Source organism: Podarcis gaigeae (genome assembly GCF_964106915.1).
Source record: "Podarcis gaigeae genome assembly, chromosome: 3".
NCBI classification, from domain to species: domain Eukaryota; kingdom Metazoa; phylum Chordata; class Lepidosauria; order Squamata; family Lacertidae; genus Podarcis; species Podarcis gaigeae.
This window is the reverse complement of record NC_139680.1, coordinates 3,179,278-3,204,068: the sequence shown is the minus strand read 5'-3', so window position 1 is coordinate 3,204,068 and position 24,791 is coordinate 3,179,278. Positions and strand designations below refer to the sequence as shown.

The 24,791-nt window shown below is 42.4% G+C and overlaps 1 protein-coding gene across 4 annotated transcripts in view; it reads left to right on the top strand.

The window, feature by feature from the left end:
* The window catches only part of EHBP1 (EH domain binding protein 1), a 269,882-nt gene that overhangs the window by 183,759 nt on the left and 61,332 nt on the right, over positions 1-24,791 (top strand). For 2 of the 4 annotated variants that reach the window (XM_083730030.1, XM_083730029.1), the window contains 2 exons: positions 11,334-11,481; positions 16,074-16,187. In XM_083730030.1, coding sequence (XP_083586156.1) covers positions 11,334-11,481; positions 16,074-16,187 — 262 coding nt within the window. The remainder of the gene's footprint in view (positions 1-11,333; positions 11,482-16,073; positions 16,188-24,791) is intronic. The other 2 variants (XM_083730032.1, XM_083730031.1) reach the window with 1 other exon arrangement.

Below are 24,791 nucleotides of genomic sequence, written 5' to 3'. Positions count from 1 at the left end.
ATTGGAGTTGTGATGAAATAGTGCCACACTATGATGTGAACATATTTTCAGATTACATAGGTAATGGGGAACTACATTTTTGCTGATCTGGTTATCAGTTTTGAAGGCAGAAACTCATGAAATGTTTTCATATTTCTTCTTTGTTCTGCTCTTGTTTAGACTTGTCTCTATATATTAAAATCCAAACATTCAACTCTTTTATTTTCATCAAGTATGCCCAGAATTTAGCAACTTTTGTTCGCTTCATGTATGTATTTTGTGGGTTATTCTAAAACTCAGTCAATAGAGAGGACAAAACAAACATGTAATCCCAAGAGTGATCAAAGATTTAATCTGACCAGATGGGACAAATTTGAGACATTTTTTGACTTTCCACTCTGTTTTTAAACAAGAGAAGCTGCTTTCCCTTACACCCTCCCTCCCTCCCTCCCTCCTTTCTTTGTTAGAAGCGGGAGAGATCAGGCCATCCCAAGAGAAATGAGCAGGTGTGGCCATTTGCAAGCATGTCTGCTTATATCATAAACCAGCATAAGAAAAGTTTGAAATGGTTTGAAAAGATCTTCTAAACAGTTGTAATGTTTCATCCCAAATCCTATTTATGCAAACAAGAGCTGACCAAGCTTACGCTAAAAATCCAGCCTGACCAAACCTTTAAAGATCTTGTAATTTTTTTCTTAATTTTTTCCCCTCTTTGTTCTGTAGCATGTGAATAGGTACCTTTTTGGTAATCCTTGCCTCTGGACAAGAAGGAGAATTCTTTTGCCTTCTAAATGGCTAATAACAAAGCCGTTCTTGCTGTCTAACGATGAAAAGGGTAGCAGTCAAGTTCTTTTTCTTAGCTGGATTATGTAATTGGGGCATGTCATGGACAATTTTGAGAGAGAGCTCTGTTAAATGCTTTCAATGTAATGCAGTGTAATATTTTCATATTATCTTTAACACAGTAATTTTGATTTAATGAATATTATTTATATTTCTGTACCCTGAAGTTTTTTGGGGGGTTGTGTTAACATAAAACAAATGTAAAGAATGTTGGTAGGGCTTTTTATGTAACTTTATATAATGCAGTGAAACATATTGATAATTAGTTCAAACTCAGCAAAATATTGTTAAAAAACAGAAAAAAATACTTTTGCTGGAATTGTGGATTTGTTTTTTTCTCTAATCCATTAACCACCTGTTCTTTGTTTTTTTCTTTAAAAGTGTTGTGGGCTTAAATGTTTTATTTTCTTGAAGGGTTTATGAATAGATTAATCATCTCACTAACTGCATTCTCACATTATAATTCACCTTCACCAACCCATAGCATCATTTTTGACCAAAGTAATGTCACTCACTGACATCTGCGGCAAGTACAAAAAGGACCCCCTAATGGCAGCCATTTTTATTTGCTTCTTAAGATCCAAAGGCTGCTGAAAGAACAATTGGATAAAGTTAAGAATTCGAGGGGCCTGATTTTCTTGTTCCTGTGAAATGAAACTTTAGTTCTTTTTCTTCTCATTCCCCTTAAAAGCAAAAGTCTGTTAGGGGGGATGTGGCTGTGTCAAAGCCGTTGGGATGCCACTGCTGATCACTTTAATTACTAGGACTAAGGAGGATAAAATTAAAAGTAGCACCATTGAAGCAGTGGAAGAAAGCTTGCCGAGATGTCGGTGAACTGTGAAATATAGAAATTGCATTCAAACACTTTTTTCTATAAGAGGGAAACAAGGAATTATATTATTTATTCCTGAAGAGTTTGCCCTTAATGTTGTAGAAGTTTTACTACCTAGGGATTCATGTTGCTGAAATTTAGACTATTACAAAGTGGGGCAGGGGGGACATACCAGGCTAAATTTTTATGTGCCATCTTTATGTATGAAAGACATGGGCAACACATGAATTATTTACCTATAAGTGATTACTTTTTTAAAATACGGGTGCCATTTCAAACTTCAAATGGAGACAACACAAGCAAATATAGAGCAGAGGGAAATATCCTAGCACCCTTGAAATAACATATGCAGCTTTTTATCTGTTCTTTGTATGGCAAAATATTTTTTTTTGCTCATCATAAAGGAGCTTTCTGGAAATCAAATAGATTTTGTGTGAGGAGGCGATCTGTCTTTATAGCCCTATGTTGTGTTGTATGAGGTATTTTTTAGTGGTGTAGCAGAGGGCAGGAGGATGTGACCCTAGGCGCAGAATATTGGGGGGCACGAGACAAGCCCCCTCTCTGCTCGCCCAGCCCCCGCCGCTGATAGGCGGGCGCTCACGCAGCAGGCGGGGAGAGGGCACAGAGGGTGATCTTCACCTTTTGCGCCCTGTCCTCACCCAGCGGCGGGAGGGACGAGGGCTGGGTGAACACCCTCCATCCCCGCTTGGGTGGCGCACACACACACACACACACTGGGCACCAGTGGACAGCGCAATGCCCCTGTGTATCCCCCCCATCATATCCTTCTGCTGAAGGTGAACTTAGAAATTACCAGAGAACTGCCACCACTCCACATTTCTTTCTTCTTTCTGATAATGTTCATTGTGCTGTATCATGTAATGTGACATCATCATGAGGCCCCTCCTCTTATCCAGTACAGTTAGGTAATTTTAGACTCCTAACTTAATGCTACTCTTTCCAGGTGGCAATGTGTATTACCACACCTACTTCAAAAGGTAGTAAGCTAGCCCTTCTACTGGGGGGGGGGGCAAATTCCTTCCCTGACAGCACCATTGACTTTATCATTGCCTCCCAGCCATGAGGAGAAGAAATATGCAGTGAAATGGCATCACCTAATATTTATGTTGTGGTTGTTTTGTTATACTAGATCAAAGTGTTTGTCAGTTGCAAGATCTAGTTCTGCTCTATGTAATCAGCAGATTGCATATTGTGAATGCTGTCAGGAGTCCAGGTTCCCAGCTTGATAACACAGTAAGCGTAGGAGGATTGATTGCAAATAGCTCCAGGAGGCTCTAACGAAGCCGCCAACATTATCATTCAAGATAACCCTTCTGAAGACTCCTTCCGGTTGCTGCAGAATATATTAAACTGTCGCCCCTTACATCTCTTGTTTTACTTCCTGTCTAGCAGCCCTCCCATTTGCCAACGCTTTGGACTTATTGGATCAGCCCCAGCCTCTTCCTGTTCTGAAAATCTGTCTTGGTGTCTGTTCACGCCTGTTTGAGCTTCCTGAGAGCTTGGGCTGTGTTCCAGCCCGCTCTCAATCGTTCCTTTGCCAACCAACATTCCAATACATTGGTGCCTCGCAAGACGAAAAAAAATCAATGCGTTCCTATGGAAACCGCCTTCAGACCAGGTCCGGGGACAGTCTGTCCCCCGACCTCTTCTGAAGGCTGGGGGGGGGACAAGGGCTTTTCTTCCCACCCCCAGCATTTTAAAAAAACCCGGGACAGCAGAGGACTTCTCCGCTGTCCCGGGGTTTTTTAAAATGCTGGCAGGCGGCAGCGAAGGCTTCGCTGCCACCCGCCAGCATTTTAAAATCGCCCCGGGACAGCGGACTTCTCCGCTGTCCCGGGGCGATTTTAAAGCCCCCGGGAAGGCAGGCGGGGGGAGCAAAGACTTTCGCCCCCCGCCAGCCTTCAGAAGAGGTCCAGGACCTCTTCTGAAGGCCGGCGGGGGGCGAAAGTCTTTGCTCCCCCCCGCCTGCCTTCAAAAGCCGTCTGGGATAGCGGGAAGCGCTTCCCTGCTATCCCGGACCACTTTTAAAATGCTGGCAGTGGGGAGCAAAGCCTTTGGGCCCCCGCCAGCCTTCCTGGACCTCTTCTGAAGGCCGGAGGGGGGGGAAGGCTTTGCTCCCCACCGCCAGCATTTAAAAGAGGTCCCCGGAGATTTCCCTATGGGCTTTCTTCTTGCGAAGCAAGCCCATAGGGAAATTCGTTTTGCGAAGCGCCTCCAAAACGGAAAACCCTTTCGTCTTGCGGGTTTTCCGTCTTGCGAGGCATTCGTCTTGCGGGGCACCACTGTATCTGAGAGAAAGAGATATCAAACACACTATTTCCGTATGATAAGATTGGGACCATTAAGATAGTAGCATCCAACACTGCAGTTTCATTTCCATCATGCAGTGGAAATTACTCTTCCTCTCTTGTCACCTGCAATCCCCCACCCCATGTCCTCAGAATGTGTTCCCAGTGGGATGGGAGACCCTCCAGAACAAATGGGGACAGGGCACAGGTCGGAGGGAAGGGAAGGAAGAGACCCTTGTGCTGTCCAGTGTTGGATACGGCCCAGAAACTGTTGAACTCTGTTTTACTTACGATGTCTTAACCAACGTGATATGTCATAATGCGGGGAGGGGGGGAGGGGAAGAAATTCCAGATGCTTGAAATGTGATCTATTCCAGGTCTAAAATGCATTCCCCAGGGACACTTTTTAACAGCAATTTATCATAAGCAAGAGACACTATACGGCAGCCTTCCGCAATCTGGTGCCCTTCAGCTTTTTTGAACTATAGTTTCCAATATCGCTGAACAATGGCCATTGTGTCTGAGGCTGATAGAGTTATAGTCCAAAATATCTGGTGGTTACCAAGTTGCAGAAAACTGCTATAATGACTATCTTTATTTGATCTGTCCTAATACATAATTTTGTAGGGCGGTTGTTAGAAGGCCAAAATGGGTAACTATGTTTTTAAAATGGTGTAGTTCAGGTACATTAATGGGAAGAGGTACTTGAATACCTAAGATTCATGCGATGTTCAGATATCTCTCTTGAACAGGCCCTCTGCAGACAGCAGAGTAATCAAGTCAATTCATGAACAACAACTGACAAGAGTGGAAAACTTCAGCAAGAAGAAACTTTCAGTAATATTTAAAGTAACATTAAGACTTTCCCCTACAACTTAATATAGAAATGTTGGGATTCTGTAAGACATTGGCAGTAGCCAATCTGCTGCAAGTTACTGGTTCTTCCTCCAATCTGAACCAACAATTTAGGAAGATAGGTGATTTTCCTTCTGTTTCAACTTCTCTATCATACCGGGCCATTAAGTGCTCCTGGTCAGTTGTTAAATAGATTTTATACTAACTCATTTAGACCGATGTGAACATTCATAGCAAGTCTATCCTTTTGTTGTTGCATTTTGCATTTATTTATTCCGAGTTTTTTATTCCCAGTTTGGTTGTTTGATGTTGTAGATCCATACATGCCAATGGTCCAGGTAGGGATGTGACCTTTACTTTATAACATAAATATACGGAGTTGCAGTAAAACAGGTTGAGGTATCAGTTGGTTGGCCAAAAATGGAACTGAATTTGTAGTAGTTTGAATGTAGTGAGTAGATTAAATGTATATTTTTGATGGGATTGTTGCTGGATGTGCCTTTTCGAGTGTGAAAGCAAACAAATCAAATATGCAATTCTGCAACAGAGCTCCAAGGCCTGGGCAAAATTGTCTTTATAGTGTTAGGACATTAGTAGAAAAGTAAATCAAGGCAATCTGATAGGGAAACAGTATTCTGTCAATCAGGCTCAAGATATTGTGCTGTGTCCATATACTTTGTTTACTGTAGGGTTTTATGAGTTGTAACCTGCCCATGCAAGCTGTTAATGAGGCTAAATCTTGCTGCTTGAGGATTGAATTACAGCACACCTCTGGGCTAATGGTTATAAACAGAAAGTCCCATTAGGGCTGCATTCTGATTCATTCATTTGCATTTTTCCTATTGTACCAAGAACAATGATGAGTAAATAGCTACAAACAAACAATTTACATGGAAATGGGTAAAATGTCCCTAATTAGTATTTTGTGTTTGTGTGATTGCTTAAGCTAAAAACTGGTATGTTGCAGGACACTTAATGAGCAATGCCAGGTGTGGATTATTCCATGTCTTACCATTCTTTGTAAGAAAAGTAAATTGCTAGTACCGTTTTTTGCAGACTGCAACAACTTACTTGAAGGGCATCTACAAATACCTTAGGAGACATATCAGTCAATTTTGGTCCATGATGTATCCTTTTTTCGTCACTGAATAATAGCCATTCAATACATTAATGATTGGCATTTTTTATTACTTAGTTTGTTCAGTTGTGACTGTGCATTTTTCACTTAAAAACAGGTGTTTCTGTTACAGTTCACATGCTGCTGCTGCTTTTCTTTCCTTGTATGTATGTCTGCTTCTGTCATGTTTTCTGTTGCTTCATTGCAGTGACAAGATATGCTGATTTGTTGTCCACGTTTTTTTGGGGGGGGGGCTTTGTTTTGGTGACATTGCACTAAAACAAGAATATGCTATCCCCGAATGCATATAATGGGTTCATAAGGTAATCATAAGCTTGGTATTTTGGCTATTTAGGGTGAACAAAGATTGTAACAAAGTTAAGGTGTGCTCACAAAAATTCAGCCCTTTGAAATAATAGCACAGGCACAGACTTTCTGTGCAACAGTGTTTGTCTAAAACCAAAACTTAAGGACACTTATTTCTCTGCCAGCCATTGTACTTGGATCTGGACTTTCTAAGAAAAACTTGATTGTATCTTACCCAGCAGTGCTAATCCAATGGCCTCACATAATATTTTGTAGCTGTCTGGAGTGCAGAGCATGTAAAGTAATATAAGGACAGGTTTGTGGGTACGTGTATGATTCTGCACATGGTACTTGAGCATTGATTCCTGAGAGTATTAATTTTGGAAGAGTTATAAACAAGTCAGTAGTGCATCATGCTAGGAATACTGTATGTGTGGATAGATAAAACACCCCCTTTTTTCAGCAGACAGCTCACTTTTAGAACAAGCAAAGTGCAGGGCTAATTATAGGTAATGATAGATACTCAGATTCATTGATTGATAATATGAACTGTTTGCTCAGAGTCTGGATAGGACCCTTTGTTTCTGGTAAATTGGGCTTACAGCCAAGTTCTTGCTTGTGCTACTTCATCTATTTGTAAGGTGTGTCAGTCTTACAGTCATTTAAGCATTTTAAGTCTGCTGGATGGATTCTTGAAAAATAATGATGGAGCTACATTTTTGGCTTCTTGCTATACATGTAACAGGTTGGAGTGAATTTGTTCTAAAAAACAGTTGCATCCTCATTTCAGAAGGCTAAATGTAAAACACTTAATGCAATAATCCTTTATTCAGCTTACAGTAGGACAAGAGATACACGGCTGTTTGATCAGTGGAACAACCACTGTATCCAATACACCAGGGGTCGGCAAACTAAGGCCCAAGGACTGGATGTGGCCCATTGGGCTCGTAAATCCGGCCTGCGGACCCTGCCACCCATTCGGTCAGTCCCTGCTCTAAAGCGGCATGGTGCAGAGAGCTTGCCACATGGGGGCTGACTTCTGTGATGCTGGTACAGATTTGGATTGGCTGCAGGAAGCTCCTGCAGCTAATCCAAAACTGCAGACGCCTCTGGGCGACGCCCCTTCCTTCCCGCTGAGGCGGCCGCGTATGGCCAAGAGCCAAGTGGAAGGAAGCAGCGGGGAGGCTGCCTCCACCGCTGCCCAGGCCAGTGGCATGGGCTCTGCGCCCCACAGACCCCTGGTCAAGGCAGACGACGACGACGCTGCCAAAGGCGAGGCAGTGGCTGCAATGTGAGTGGCAGCACAGGGGGTCCCTTCAGGAGAGGGGGGGTCCGGCAACCCACAAGGTCTGAGGGACAGTGGAAAGACCCCCTCCTGAAAAAGTTTGCTGACCCCTACAGTACATCCTCATGCTTGGAAGAAAGGAAAAACACTACCAGGAAATACAAAACCAGTAATTGTGTCCATAGCATTCTTAGAAATAATGCCACAATCCAGCAGCCAGAGCCACATGCTGCCTACACATAGAGAAAGTCAATTAACTTTGGGTTGCCATATGTCCGGTTTTTCCTGGTAAAAAATTCTGTCCAGGCAGATTTTTTTTTATTTTTTTTTTGCGAAATGTCTGGATTTTTAAAATGCTCTTATGACATCCCAGTAAATGAATAGAAGAAGATGTGGGGAGTAGAGGCAAAATGCTTAGAGCAGCTGTGCTTTGTTTTGAAGGCGCACAGCCTAAACATAAAATCAGGTTTTTTTAAAAAAATGGATTGTTCTTTTAAAAATTGAAAGCAGTTCAGAGAGAGAGGCACATGCTGGGGGGAAGGCGTTGGGCTGCAGTGGCCTTGGCTCAGAGCACACCAGGAGCACCACGGAAGATTGGAGATGGAAGTTTGAGCCCCATCAGGGAAGGTGGGAATATGCCTCCATTCACTTTTTCATGCTGAGCAAAAGAAGTTGTGGTGGAGGCAAAAGTAAGGGAGCAGCAGGGTCTGAAACCCACACTGCAAATACAGTGGTTAGAGTCCTCTAACAATTTATCTACCACATAAGGCATCATAGGTCATTCCCGACTCACCCACCTTCCCAGCCAGCTCCAAGGCTGAGGCTTAGATGCCAGGAGTACAGGGGCTGGAGGAGGAGCCTGAGCCTAGGTCAGGCATGTCCAAAGTCTGTTTTGGGGGACCAATCCGGCCCACTGGTCGGTTTAATCTGGCTCCTACAGGCAGTTCCTCCCCATATCAAATCTGGCCCTCTTTGAAAAAAGTTTTGACACCCCCTGGCCTAGGTGTTCTATATTGCATCCTGAAGGTCCTTGGTTCAGATCCAGCAAACCCATGCTACAAAAAGGAGGAGAGGTCCCCAATACTCAAACATACCTGAGCCAGTCAGGAGAAGTGTTGGAATCACATATGGCAATGTCAAAACCTTTATTGAACAGCATCTGAGATGAAGGGTATCCTGAATGGGAAAGACAAATGTGTGGGCATTCTAGAAGGAAGTATGTACAGTGGCTTGGCTGGCAGCAGGGTAGCAGATCCAGTGTTCCTTATGGCACCAGCAACCAGGGGAATCCTATGCTCTGTCAGGGCAACATGGGCAAAGCAGTCAGCAATTTAAACAAAAAACAAAAACAAAAACCAGCTGCCTATTGAAAACTTTCCTAAATATACAAACCTAATATGTCAGGGGCAAAGCTGAACTGGAACAGTTTCCACTAATACAGTTTTCTGTAACCCAGTGGTGGAAAATGTCTGGACCATGAGCCTAATCTGGCCTTCTAGGCCACTCAATCTGGTTGGCCATGCATGTCCCAGCGACCCCTGCCAACCTTCCAGTCATTGTACATCATTTACATGACACCACATCTTTAGGCAATTTTCTTGCCTGATTACACCTAAGCAAGTGCCTTCAATGCTGATCAGAACTACTGGGCTGCAATTGGGACTTTTCTGAGAACCCCCATTGCACTGCTGTGTAAGCACTGCCCACAAGATCTCGCAGTGGACAGATCCTGGCCAGGCTAGTGGAAAAGGAACAACAGAAACTGCTGTGCTCCTTTTGCTAATCTTACTAACATTCCAATTGTTTGCCTATCTACTCTACTTCTCACTGCGTTCAATGGAATTTACTTCCAGGTAAGCATGTATTCTATAATGTTCTATAAAGACCCACTCTGTGAAGCGGAGTATATCATAGAATCCAGAGGCACCACCTTGGGCCGAAGGTGCATGCTTGATGTTGTATGCATCATGTGCATTGTCAGGAGGAGGCGCGTTGGTGGAAGGAGGTCTTGCCTGGCGCCATGCAGCTTCAATTGTCATGGCTCCTGCTCTCTTGCACTCAGGAGGAGCCTGGCTTTGATGATGTGCCGTACTCAGCTTCACAGTTTGGCCTTCTCAATCCCCTCAATATTTGGGTGTTGAGCCCACTGCTGAGGAATATTGGGGATGCTGATGACACCTCCACCACCTAGAGTTGGCGCACCTGATAGAATCGTAGGATTGTGGAGTTGGAAGGGCGGCATCTAGTCCAGTCCCCTGCAGTGCAGGAATCTCAGCTCAAGCATCCATGACAGATGGCCATCCAGCCTCTGCTTAAAAACCTCCAAGGAAGGAGAGTCCACAACCTCCCGAGGGAGTCCATTCCACTGTCAAACAGCTCTTAACTGTCGGAAAGTTCTTCCTGATGTTTTGTTGAAATCTCCTTACTGGTAACTTGAATCCATTGGTTCAAGTCCTACCATCCAGAGCAAGAGAAAACAAGCTTGCTCCATCTTCCAGATGTGTGCGCGCATGTGTGTGTCCGGAAAAGAGAAAGCAGAAAGGGTGAGTGTTTGTGCTTGTGGGACACGAGGATCATTCTTGGACTTCTGCTGTTGTGGGGCCTGGGACTAGGAGGATCATGTTGGGAAGGCTGTGTGTGCTTAGTTTTTGAATGTATTTTAGTTTTATTTGGCTTTATTCCATTTGAGTGAATTGTGTTTCTTTATTTTTCTTTATTTGTTCTTTTTTACTTCTTGCCTTATTCTGTTTTGTTTTGCCCTGCCCAACACTGGAATGCAGTCCTTGGAAGGTTAATCACATTTGAATCTGGCACTCCAGCTAAAAGAGATTCCCTATACCTGCCACAATTCTGTTCAGGTGTTGGAGAAGGGTACTGAAAAGGGGCTTACATAACACATACCTTTACCTGGAGTGTGTTTAATTCTCTCTGACACTTGGCCAGGATGATATAGTCCACCAGGCTCACTCTAGAATGAAAGAATTTACACTGGTAATTTGATTATTTCCTTGAGCAATGTATATCTTTCAAGTTAATTGTTTGTTAATGTTTTTATCCCAGCCTTCCTCCATATGCAATGTTCATCACTTGGAGTTTCCATTCAAGTATTAACCAAGTCCTGATTTGCTTAACGTAAGAGAAGAAACCTTCAGAATATTCCTCTGTTACAGGCAGATATTTTACATGTACTTATTCTGTCAAACAGGAATTCCAAAACAAATGTAAAATGTTTTTGTTCCTCCAAAGTGGGAAGATCTTAGTATCCATAGCTCTCTTTATTTTAAATACTGATTTAGTAGGGATTGTTAGAAAATAAAATTTCAGCTTAGTGTACTTCCATTTTGCACCAGTATCAATCTTAAATAAGAGTGAACCTACTAATATAAATGGAGCTTCTTTCTGATACCGGGGCTGAACTGTAATTCTTTCCATTCATTATTTGACTGTGTACATCTCCTTTTAAAGATGTATTAGCGCTTTGAAACCAGTAAGACTTGAACATACTGTGGTGTTGCATGGTGGCCATAAGTTTTGGGTACCTATCAGCCTCAGATTACATTTTTATAAACCAGTTAATTTTTTAAAGATCTAATACAATAATTGGAGAAATTATTAGGGCTAAAAAAAACCCTGATTCCAGGATGGCTCTAAAAAGTGTTTTGTTGACACCCAACTGATATGGAGCTTCCTATTTATAACATGGGCCAAGCACCATGCTGTAAACCAGTTACTATCATGATGATCAGATTGAGAATGAAATTGCATTTCTGTCAATTACTGAGTTGGCAACTGTTCAATATATCTTAGCAGCAAGATGAAGAGCGGCGTCGGCAGCTGAGAGAGAGAGCTCGTCAGCTAATAGCAGAAGCTCGATCTGGAGTGAAGATGTCAGAACTTCCTAGCTACAGTGAAATGGCTGCAGAAAAGTTGAAAGAAAGGTCAAAGGCATCTGGAGGTGAGTTAAGAAACCTTGTATCTCATTCCTATGGCAACGCAGAAACCTGAGGAAGACCTTCTTGAAATTTGCTTTTATTCAGACTTCAAATGAGCTTACTGGTAATTTTTGTTCACCAAATACACGTATCTATAGATATATGCCATATCTCTTAATTTCACACAGTCAAAAGAATAGCGCTTCTCCCCACAACTTGAATAAAATTATTGAGCTAGATGTAGCCAGAACTATTGTATTTGAGATCAGGGATGTATCAGAACAACTGATTCAGATAGTAGGCGTCAGGTGTGTCCAATTAAAACAGAGCAAGGCTTTGTTAGGGAAATACCCCTTGGGGTGAGTTTACACAACTTGATGTGTAGTGGGACAATTCACTTCAGAACGCGTGTGTACAAAAGGCTCTTGTTTAACTAAATGAAGCTAGTTCCACTAGGAGAAGAAGAATGTCCCAAGTTTAGGCACAGACAAAGACTTTCTTTGTCTTGGATACAATGATCACCGGGCCTGGTTTTGATTTATTGATAATTGCTTTATGATGTGTTAAGTCATGTGTTAAGATGGAAAAGGGGAATATACATATAATTAATTAATTTGAGAACACTGTTCTTTAATGTTGCTGTGAAACATTGTGGCATTGGATCATTAGGGTAAATGATCTGCAACACCTTTGCAAATATAAAGTTCCATGATTCTTTTAATATCTTTTTAGGGCTATACCAAAACATAGATGCAGCAGCTAATCCTATTTGCTTCCATGCAGCCTTTAATAGCTTGCTCAACAAATCTTTATTAAATGTTTTGGACAAGACCTACACTTGGCATAATGTTAGCATTTTGCACAAATTTGACAGTCCAAATTCAGCAGCAATATGCACAGCGATTTAAGTTACTTGAGTATGAACAAGTCAAGCAGTAGTTGTACATGCTACACGTATGTAATTTCACATCTCTTTTTGCATTTTTCATCTCAATTTAGTATGTTAATTTTATTATTGTCTGGGCTGATTTCATCCCTATTTCTCTCTCCCCCCCCCCCCCCCCGCTACTTCTTTCTTTTTTAAAAATAAAATTTAATAGTTCATAGGTTGCAGGCTTTTTTATCTTTAATTTTGGCCACCGGTTAAATTGTCGAGGGAAATTGAATATTTTTCTATTGTTTCCCCCCTCTAGACTTGTCCTTGTCTTTACTGAATTTGTAAGCCCTCTCAGAGATAACCTTTTATTTGGCACAAGCACAAAAAGTCTTATAGCTTCCTTCTCTTCTTTTGTCTTGATTTTGAATGAGGCACTTTAAAAAGGGGAGTGAAGCTCATTTGTCATTTTTGGTAAGATTTAACTCCCCTCAAAACATATTTAGTTGATCATGACTTATGCGCTATTTCAAACACTGTGGCTTGTCTTCATTGTAGTGCTAAGGGAGTCGTTTCACCAGGGCAACATTGGGGGGGGGGGAGAGGGGATATACACCTAAAAATATTTTAAGTGTGCATTTAGAACATATGTTTGCAGATCTTCTTGCCTGATCATTTACTTGCCATGTGTGTCCATCAGCTGTCAGATTTTCTCCCTGCTCATATCAGTGCCACACAACTATTTTTATATCCTGCTGTTGCTCTGGGGCAGTAGAAGGCCAGTGTATGGCTGCTAATGGATATTGTTGCCTGCCGCCTCAGTCTCCAAGTGGTGTGAGATTCCAGGGGTTCCAGGCGCTTACCCAGGGCTCCTGTTTCCTTTGGAATGAGGCACAGATGAAGACTGTGGTGTCTTTATGAGATATGGTTTATTTACACATCTATACAACTTAGCATGGAGGAGTTCACAGCATTAACACCCCAAGAGAGTCTTGCTTCCGCCATAGCCTCAGCACAACACTTACCTTGGTCAGTCTACATTTGGTGAAGAAGCACATAAACTGCTTTTGGAAAACCAAATAATTTTAATTTTACCTTCTGAAGATGTCAGGTAATGCTGAATAATAATAATAATTAAACACTATTAATATGTAATACAACTACAAGTCTTGGCAATCATTTTAAACCATTTCAATGCAACTGTACACACATTTAACTAAATTATATTAATCTAACCAAAATATCTTTTGAATTCCCAAATAGTACTCCTCATTTTTGGAATATAAAAATTCAACACAAGTCTGCTATTTTTTTGAATAATATATTAAAGATAAGGGCACATATTTATACCCTCTCCTCTGTACTCATTCTGAGTGTTCAATACAATATACCCCATTACATCTGTGTAGAACTTGCTTATTTGTCTGTTAGTTTCAGTGTTGACATTGACAACATTGATCTTCCCAGCTTTCATTCTCCCCACAGATAGCACCAGTTTATCTCATTGTGTTATTTCCATGACTGACTCAGTGCCTAGTGCTGCAGCTCAGCACAGTTCTGCTTCAAAGTTGTGACCACGTACTGCTATGGCCTATTATCATAGAGGAAGAGGATGACCAAGATGTTAAAGGGTCAGGAAACCAAACTTTATGAGGAACAGTTGAGGGAGTTGGGTATGTTTTGTTTGGAAAAGAGGAGACTGAGTGGTGATACAATAGCCATCTTCAAATATCTAAAGGGCTATCACATGGGAAATGGAGTAAGCTTGTTTTCTCGTGTTCCAGAGGCTAGGACCCAATCTAATGGCTTTAGATTATAAGAAAGGAGATTCTGACTAAACATTAGGAATAACTTTCTGGCAATAAGAGCTGCTAGGCAATGGAACAGACTCTGTTAGGAAGTTGTGGACTCTCTTCCATTGACAATTTTTAAGCAGAGTTTGGATGGCCATCAGTCAGGGATGCTTTAGTTGTGATTCCTGCATCGCAGCGGGTTGGACTAGATGACCCTTTGGAGACCTTCCAACGCTACAATTCCACCTGGCATGCTCCAAACAAGCTAAATGGATTGACACTATAAACAGTTTAGTTAATGTGATGATGCTGTTATACAGAAACAAGCAAGGAGAGATCAGATACATGGCATTCCTTGAGGAGTCAGCTTCTTCTTTAAGCTGGCAGAGTGCAATTTCTGCACATGGGAAATGTTCAGGTTTACAGACAGGGTGTGGATCCAGGTGACTGGAGACATACCAAGCAGTGTTCCAGAAGATAACCAGTAGATTCACAACCCTCTCTTGAGACCTGCAGTTTTAGAGTTTCAGCAGAATGGCTTATAATAAGGCTTGTACCCATATTTGGTGGTACCATGTTTTTACTCCTAAAATGTTGTCTGAATACTTTAGAGAAAATTATGAGTTTGGCATGTTTCTAATTTTGCCATTTTGGAGGTTTACTGAAGAAAAAAGAGATGGGCGACTTACCCCAGACTTTCCCTGTTTAAACTCAGAACTGATGGGAAATCTCCCAGCCAAAATCAGGAGAGAGATTCTACTTTCTGTACACCAAGTAGCACTTAACATGTTATTCCTAACAGAGGCAAAAGCTACACAAAATGCTTAGGCATATTTTGTGTCCAAGAAAGCACACCAACCAGTCATGTCCCCAAAAACAATAATAAAACCTCCTTGAAGCTATTTGAAGATTATTCCAAGTACATCAAAAATAAGGTCAGGGTCAGAACTGTTGAGGCTCAGAAAGAAAGAAATCTTCAGGCTAGATTCATCACTGTGATGAGACACTCAGCTGCACATTGACCTCAGCAAGATCTTCACTCCAGATGGAAATAATGCTTTGTGTGTCAGGCAACCCAAAAGTCATGCATGCCCTAGAAGAATGGTTGTGAACATAATCTAAGCCTTCTGGATCAGGACAATCTAATGCAGCATCCCGTTGTCACAGTGGCCAACCAGATTGAAAGCAACAACAACAACAATGAATACCAATCATATTCACTGGGTCGGTTTCCATTCTGGACATGGGACAAATAAGCACACATTACCAATTTCCACTCCCTTTTCCATTTATGTCAGAATTCCATGCAGGGGTTCATTGCTTGGGGTGGTATGCTTGTTAGCTAGGATGTCCTCTTTCTGAAGTCAGGGATAGCAGTCTAGGGACAGCTACTACTAATCCTGTCCTGAGCCAAATCTAAAGAAACTGCCCCTGGTGGACAGAGATCACTCTTCGTTCAGTGTCTGGCAAATGAGTAGAAGAATTTACAGGGTAGCAAAATCTGTGTGCTCTTCCTCACAGCTGCAGCAATACTCTTAATCTGCACAGCGATTTATTCTTCTGTTTTATAGGCTACTTGTATCAGAACATAGGAATCTGTGATAGACTGATCCTATTGTCTACTCATAGTAGCAGCACAAACACGTGTAACTCCAGTAGGTGCTTTAACATCCTGTCCACTTGGCTGAGCAGTAAACTTGAATTTAAGCTAACAGTGCACAGCTTGGCATGTTTACAAACAGGATGTATATACAGTGTGTGCGCAACTGATATTTTCTTTAAAGAAGATTATTTTTCTATGTACCAATTGCTACATTTCAGTGACTTTTTCCATTTCTGTGCCATAAATGATGAATGTGTTCACTAAAACACTAAAAGTTTTCATTGATGTGTTGTGGTGCATGTACAGGATGAAAAGCACTAACTTTGTTATGACATGTTCCCACAGGTGAGGGTGGAAATGATAATATTGAGTTAGTTACTAATGAGGAGATTCCTGAATGCACGGTTACTGCCGGTGAAGATCAACATACTAACCTAGAAAATGACCTTGATTCTGATGGTAATTAAACTAATGGCTATTTTGTGTCTTTTGCATGACTAACACCAGTTTCCTCATCAGTGCCTTTTGTAATATGTCAGCCTAGTATTACATCTGTTTGGGACCTTTATAACCCTTGGATTAATTTATCTTTCATGAATGCCTTCTCTGCATGATTAGTATGGTTTCAGTTAACAAGAAAATGATTGATTATTAAAGATTTTAATATATGTTTCTAATATCTCCAAAATGGCGAAAGAATTAACAGAATATCTTTTTTTGTTCTGCATATGTAGTTATTTTAAGTTAATTTGAACTGGACAGTATTGTTACCAGCAATAATTTATGTAGGTTTTATGACTGAGTGATTTGCAAAATGAAAATGGTGGCTAATGGCAAAGGCTGAAGCCCTGTGTACATTTACTTGGCAGTAGGCCCCATATTATTAAGGCTATACATCCAAATTATGAATAATCTAAAGCAGGGATCAAAATGAGCCTCTGTTGATTAGAGAGGAACTCCCCCATCTCACATGGACAGGGATAATTCCCATAATCATAGCAGCATCTTTTAAAGTCTGCTATAACTTATGGTTACCAGAATTTTTTTCAATGGAGTCAGTAGTGGGCCCAAGCACACGTGCATATTGTATGAAGGTGCAAAGCCCTTCTTTTGCACCCTGTGAAACATAAATGCACAGTTTTTTAAAAAACTGGGCAACGGCCAGCCGTGACTCCCGAGCCTCCCGATCTGTCAAAACAAAGGGGGAAGGGGGCAGGAGATCTTTACCGCCGACATCCCTGGTTCCCCTTCGGCAGTAGCAGTGGCAATCAGCAGCCCGGAGCCAGTCTAGTAGTGCAGTTGGCTCTGGCTGGCTTCAGGAGCAGCTCACTGCCGTGGCGCCCACCATTTTTCTTTTCCGGAAGTTCCCATATGATCTGTTGTGCACAGGACACATGATATGGGGACTTCCGGAGAGGAAAAATGGCAGTTGCCATGGCAGCGAGCAGCTCCTAAAGCCAGCTAGAGCCAATTGCACTACCAGGCTGGCTCCGGGCTGCTGAGGCTGCCGCTGCCACGCTTCCCGGGGACAGATTTGCAAATCTGGGGACATTCCAGGGACAGATTTTCTCCAGGGACAGATTTGCAAATCCAGGGACGTCTGGTAACCCTACTATAACTATGCTATAGTTGATTATAATGATGGCAACAAATCCTAGTATTTGTTCATTTTCTCCTCAAAGTGAGGATTGTTGGTTATGTCCATTTGTGTTCTGAAAGTAATAGCAGGAGACTTGTTTAGGCTAATTTAGGTTTATATTTACCACATCTGTCTGCTATAGAAGATCTATTTAATTTATTTAATGGGACTCTGGGAACAGTGGATTGGGTATTTCCAGTCACATGACCTCAGGTGGGAAACAGGAACTTCCTCTTCAGTTTTTTTTCTCCTGCCTGACTCAGCAAGATGTTTATCCTGGCTCTCCTGCTTCTTCAGATAATTTTTCAGTTTTGATCTCATTTTATTGTTGCTTTCTCTTTTCTAGTTTTCCTTAGTTTTAGCAACTGTCTTGCAAATATATATGTATGTGTGTGTGTGTGTGTCTGTATATTGCAATCCTACAGGGTCGCTGAATATGCTCTTTTTTCGCATGCTGAGGCTCCGTTTTGCCGTGACCATTTTGTTGATTGAATGTAAAGATAAGCAGAGGAAAATCCTACTTGCGGTTTTTCACACTCGCAGCTCACTTCCAGGGCCTCTGTTCAATTTATTTGTTATGCTGAGATAGAAAGAAAAAAAGGGGGCGGGGGAAGGACACCAAAAAAAGTTGGCCAGTTCTTGATCTGAAGTTCCTAAATCGCTGTGTTGCTTACAAAAAATTCAAAATGGAGTCCTTAACCTCCATCAGGGGGGTTCTTCATGTCGGTGATTCTCATCAATCTTTGAGAACCATACCTCCATGTTCAAATGCATTCAGATCACCAAAAGTATCTATGGTTCACCATAGACAAGCATCATTTTCAGTTCCAGAGTCTCCTGTTTGGTCTAGCCTCTTCGCCCCAAGTTTTCTCAAAGATAATGATCACCCTAGTAGCGCACCTGTGTCTACAAGGCATTCATATTTAGCCGTACATAGACGGCCTGCTCCTATGGGCGACATCCCTTCAACTCCATTGGCACATCACCCTCAAAACATTACAATTTCATGGCTTCTTGAACAACTACAAAAAAAAAACTGCTTGACCCCATCACCAAGGATCATTCACCTAGGCGCCCTGCTAGATACAGTTCAAGATCTTGTGAGTCTTTCACCAGAGCACATCAGCAAAATCTACACAGCAGCAGCTGCAATCTTAAAGACAAAAAAAGATGACAGTCAAATGTCTGTCAATAATTCTAGGACTCTGCATGTCAGCCTCTCAGATTACATGTTGGGCACCACACAAGAACCCTACAGTGGTTTTTACTTTGGCATTATGGGCAATCATTCACAATCGCCCCAGGTCTTTGCTCTTATCTCCTCAACTCAAGCTGTCCATTCTGTGGTGGGTGCAAATCTCCAATCTTCAGAAATCATTCAGAAATCTGTGCAGCAGTCAGATAACCATGGAGACCAGTTTACAAGCATGTCATTGTCAATAAATCTACACTCAAGGCCTGTGGTCAAGCTCAGAGGCCACTCACTCCATCAATTGACTAGAGTTGAGAGCAGCCAGACTGGCAAATGTTCACTTTTCTTGTCTTCAACTCCATCACATCCTTCATCAAACAGACAATTTAATAACGAAGGCCCACATATTTTGTCAAAGAGGCAACCATTGAGAATCTCTCCAGAAAGAGACAGCTCTTCTCTTCAGTTGGGCTGAGCATCATCCCCTCAGCCTCATGGCAGAACATATTGCCGGCGACGGTAGCCAGCAAACAGATTAGTTGAGCCGATCCCAGGTAAATCAGTGTTTCATTAGATTCAACACCGCTGGGATCCTCTACAAGTCAATCTCTTTGCTCACAAGCTAAATCGTCAGCTACCCCATTACTTCAGCCGGTTCCAAGAAAACCAAGCAGAAGCCTGGGATGCCCTAATGACGACATGGCTGAAGGAACTCTTATATACCTTCGTTCCTCATGCCATCATTCCGAGAGTCCTCCAAAAGATCAGGTTGAAAAAAGCTTAGGTGGTTCTAGTTGCGCCATTATGGCCCCGCAGGCCTTGGCTGTCAGAGATTCAGGCTTTTTCAGTGACACCACCATTTCATCTTCCTGTATTGTCCACTGTACTTTGCCAGGGACTCATCCAAACTTAGAATGGTTGAACCTGACCGCATGGTGTTTGAGTGCCATAGACTGAAATCTCGTGGTCTGGATGAGAATGTTATCTCCACCATTCTAGCTTCCAGACATCCATTCACAAGACATATTTATCAATCATCATGGTCAGCCTTTACCTCCTGGTGTAAAGCTTCTCATCTGTGACCACACAGAGTAGCGGTTCCGGATGTTGTCCGCTATCCCCAACATGGTCTGCAAAATGGCCCATAGCCTAATACTTTAAAACATCACCTTTCCATCATTTCTTCAATTTTAAGTTCTGTTGGCTGTTCTTCATTGTCACAAAATCTGCTAATCAAACGTTTCCTCAAAGGAACTATGTTACAGCATCCTTCGGTAGCTTACCATTTTCCACCATGGAACTTACATTCTGTTCTGTCCACGCTGCAATGGCCTCCATTTGAACCGCTACACCAAATCTCCTTAAAGAACCTTTCTTTAAAGTCCTATTTTTGGTTGCAATAACTTCAGTGAGATGGGTTTCAGAACTGTAGGCCTTGTTGGTCATTTACATACCTTCCATAAGAATTTACGCATCTTCCATAAGGATAAGCTCCCTCCTTTCTACCAAAAGCTCTTACCAAATTCCATGTTTAATAGGAACTCATTCTCCCGACTTTATAGTGACCAAAACATACATCGGAAAAGTTTGGCATTCCTTGGATGTCCGCAGGGCCTTAAAAGTGTATATACAGCGGTTTTCCTCCTTCCACCTTAGGAGGAAAGGTCGCTTCAGCTACACTAGCTAGATTGATTAGGGGTGCATATCCTTAGCTTATGATACTATGAAATTGGCCCGCCCATCTCATATTTTGCTCATTCCTCTGGGTCAGCCTCGACTTCTGCTGCCTTTATGGCTAATGCTTCTTTAATAGATTTTTGTAGGGCAGCCGCTTGGTTGTCTCCCTCCACTTTCACTAGACATTATAAATTTGACCAAGTCACCGTGTCTTCAGCTGAGGTGGCTTTTGGTCATACAGTGTTACACCAGGTTTTGTCAGCAGTGTGGACCCACCCATTTATTGGGAAATGCTGTGGTCTGTCCCAATCCACTGTTCCCAGTGTCCCGTGAAATAAATAGAACGACTGGCTTACCTGAAGTGTAGATTTGTGAATGGGATGCTGGGGACAGTGGAACCCTCCCTTCCACTGGGGACAGTGGAACCCTCCCTCCCTGCAGTCACACTTGTTTTTGTTTTTTCCCTTAGGAGGGGTACTGTTGACTCTGTCACTTCTATTTTTATTGATTTATGAGCCAGGAAGGGAGGCAGGCTGCTATTCTTGTTTCACGTGCTTTGGTGAACATTGCTGCTTGGCAAGTCTAGAAAAACTGAGGAGGAAGTGCCTGTGTCCCACAAGTCTTTACTCCTGCCTGAGGTCATGTGAGAGGAAATACCCAATGCACTGTCACCAGCGTCCCACTCACAAACTACACTTCAAGTAAGCCAGTCGTTCTATTTAGTTTACCATCCAGACCTTATAGTTGATTGAGATCCTGATTCAGTGCTATATGAAGTGAAAGCTACTATCAGTAAGAAGTCTCTCTGTGAAGATGATTGAACAGGACCCACAAGACAACCATTTGTTTTTGAGATGTCTAGAAATTGTAATTTTTGCCACATTTGGAACAAAGGTACATTTCCACAGATATGGGTCTACAAGTGACACTTAAAAAAACACACCTCTGGGCCATATAATATGATATGAGTAGCTGAATATACAGCAGTGATCCTCAAACCATTTCCCCCATGGACCTCCTGAAAAGTGCTAAGAGTTTTGGCAGACCACTTAATGAATTCAATTGCCTGTTGTAGCAATTGTAAAGTGCTGTGCTAAGATGTTGTATGATTTTTAATGTTATTTTTGTTGCTTATTTTATTAGCATTACATTTTATATTGTTATAATTTGAATTCCATAAAAATTCAAATTATAACTAGAATAAAATGCAATTTAAGAAATAAAAGCAGTAAAATAGCATTAAAGGTCAGTATGACTGGTTCATGCACTGGTGGTGCTGTCTCCCTTCTTTAACCAAATCCATAGACGCACCACAGCCACCTGAATCAAGCTCATAAACCACTGGGGGTCCACAGACTATAGTTTGGAAATCCCTGCAGTAGACTGTTCTTGGCCTTTTTTAGAAACCACGCTTAATGCATTTTTTTTAAGTAACATTGTTTCATCATTCACTGGAATTTTTATGAAATCAGGTTCATCTATATTCAGAACATTATGGTGAAAACAATTCCTTGAAAGAAAATCCTTTTAGTAATTAACACATGCAGCTTAGTAAAGAGATAGGGTGGTAACACGGCAAGTCAGTGATCTTTCTTGGGTTCCTGTAAGATTATTACTTTTCCTATCAACCAGAACTTGGGTACTTTATTCTTATGGATTATTTATGGTACAAAGCCTAGTAGTTAGTGTCTTGAAGGTGTTTTCCTGGTTTCTTCAAGCATTCAGGAAATACATCTTCGAGCCCACAAGCACTTCCTGGTTTCTGTGTTTTCTGGTTTCCATTTTCTTTATGTGGGAACCAAGATAATTTGGTTTGATTGCAGGACCTGTTTGTAATAATATGTATCACTTCAGGACAGACAAAAAGGGATTCAGGGCAGACAAAAGACTTCTGCACGTAGCATAGTGTATGGAATTTGTTCTCACAACAAGCAGTGATGACCACCAACTTAGATGGCTTTAAAGGTGGATTGGGCAAATTCATGGAGGAGAAGACTATCAATGATTGCTTTTTCCAACCTCCACTGCAGAGTGCTTATAGCTGGGTCATTAATCTTGTTGCATGCCACCTCCAGTCTCCAAGCAGTGTATGACTCCCTGGGGTTCCATGTTTCCTTTTTGAAATGAGGCACAGAAGAAACAGTCTTGTCTTTAGGATTTATGGTTTATTTACACATATAGACAATCTGAGCCCACAGGGAATGGAGGGGTACACAGCATTATCACCTCAAGAGGGTCCCTTAGCTTCAACCTTGAATTCAGATTGACATCAGTCATTGTGCTATGCCTGCTGCTTTGTGTATTGGTCACATACCTTGAATTGTACTAACATTGCTTCTTACTCACTACTCTAAGGTCTTTATCTCTCAAGGGAGGGGTCCCATCCATTTGCCATCTCATACTGGGTCCCTTTGATCTTCTGTTTCTTAATGGCCTATCATCCCGGGCAGTCACCACATCACAAGAGACTAGCTTTGCTTAATTAGCCGTTACATTTGCTAATTCCAGGAGATTAGAAATGTCTAGCACACAGTTTAATACATATGGGTATGGCACCCAGTTTTAACACTCCAAACCTTAATTTAATTTGAGTTGCTGGAAACCATTGGAAGGCAGAGTAGTCTTGTGTTCAGATCCTGTTTGCAGGCTCAGAATAAGCATCTGGTTGGCAAATGTGCTGGAGCATGTGGGCCACAATTCGCTACACACTGCTTGTGCCTTGGAGAGTTGCTGCTAAGGTAGCAAAAATAGTTACGAGATACTGGTCTCTGTAGTCACAGCAGGTACCATGATTCTCCAACACTTTGACTTCATCCCCGAAGGCGCATTCCATTGTCTCTCAAGACAGACTGATGCCAACAACAATTCACTAAATAGTGATTTACTAATAGCAGCAGTAGCAACCAGTTATCTAATCAGGTGTTGCCTCATTCAAACACCTACTGAAAATGTACCATAGCCAGCTTCCTAAAGCTATAAAGAAATGGTTCGGTTGGCCCCTGCCAAGGGTGGAGTCCCAAGTGGTGCCTCTCCACTCTGAGCTGGAGTGGCTAGGAGTCGCTCCTTTGTTGTTATGGGTAAGGTGTGTGGGTTCCGGGCTAAGTATGTATTTGTACTTCATCATACACAGAGACCAGCATCAGACCATATAGGGCATGGATAGGCAAACTAAGGCCCGGGGGCCGGATCTGGCCCAATCACCTTCTAAATCCGGCCTGTGAACAGTCCAGGAATCAGTGTGTTTTCACATGTGTAGAATGTGTCCTTTTATTTAAAATGCATTTCTTGGTTATTTGTGGGGCATAGGAATTTGTTCATTTTTATTTTTTTTCCAAAATATAGCCCCCCACAGGGTCTGAGGGACACTGGACCGGCCCCCTGCTGAAAATGTTTGCTGACCCCTGATATAGGGCGTGTGTGGAGAACCTTTTACCCTCCAGATGTTCTTGAACTACAACTTCCACCATCACTGGCCATTGACCATGCTTACTGATGGGAGTTAGAATCCAACAACATATGGAGGGCCCAAGGTTCTCCATACCTGATTTAAGGCTTTGCACCTTAAATTGGGACTGGAAAAGAATATTCTTTTCGCTACCCTACCAGCATTCTTGCAGCTTTTTGCCATAGATGGAATTTCTGAACCATCTGCAAGGACAGCCCCATACAGAGAACATCACAATACAGTGGTACCTCTGGATACACACACCTCTGGTTGCGTATCCTTCGGGTTACACACGCGGCAAATCCAGAAGTATTTTTCTGGGTTTCGCCACATGCGCAGAAACACTGTATGCACCGCATGCATGCGCAAAAGCAGCACCTCCGGTTGCGAATTCCTCAGGATCCAACCGGAGCTCCGGAACGGATCCCATGCGCAACTGGAGATACCACTGTAGTCTAGCTTTGAGGCTACCTGGCTATCCCTATTCAGAAATGGCCATATAGAGTACACTAACGAAAATGTTCCTAGCTATTCAGGCCACCTGCTGTATTGCTGTTTTATGCTATCTTTGTTGTTTATGGTGTGGTTTTAATATTGTTGTACACCACTTTGGAATTTTAAAAACAGCATGTGTTTTAAATGCATACATACATACATAGCTTCACCTAGGTAAAGGTAAAGGTACCCCTGCCTGTAAGGGCCAGTCGTGTCCGACTCTGGGGTTGTGCGCCCATCTCACTCTATAGGCCAGGAGCCAGCGCTGTCCGCAGACACTTCCGGGTCACGTGGCCAGTGTGACGAAGCTGCATCTGGAGAGCCAGTACAGCATACGGAAACGCCGTTTACCTTCCTGCTAGTAAGCGGTCCCTATTTATCTACTTGCACCCGGGGGTGCTTTCGAACTGCTAGGTTGGCAGGCGCTGGGACCGAGCAACGGGAGCGCACCCCGCCGCGGGGATTCGAACCGCCGACCTGATGATTGGCAAGTCCTAGGCGCTGAGGTTTTACCCACAGCACCACCCGCGTCCCTTAGCTTCACCTAGTTGTGCTTAATTTTAAAGCAGCAGCAGATCTAATTGTAGATCTTTGTTTCTTGTGTAGTTTGGTCCA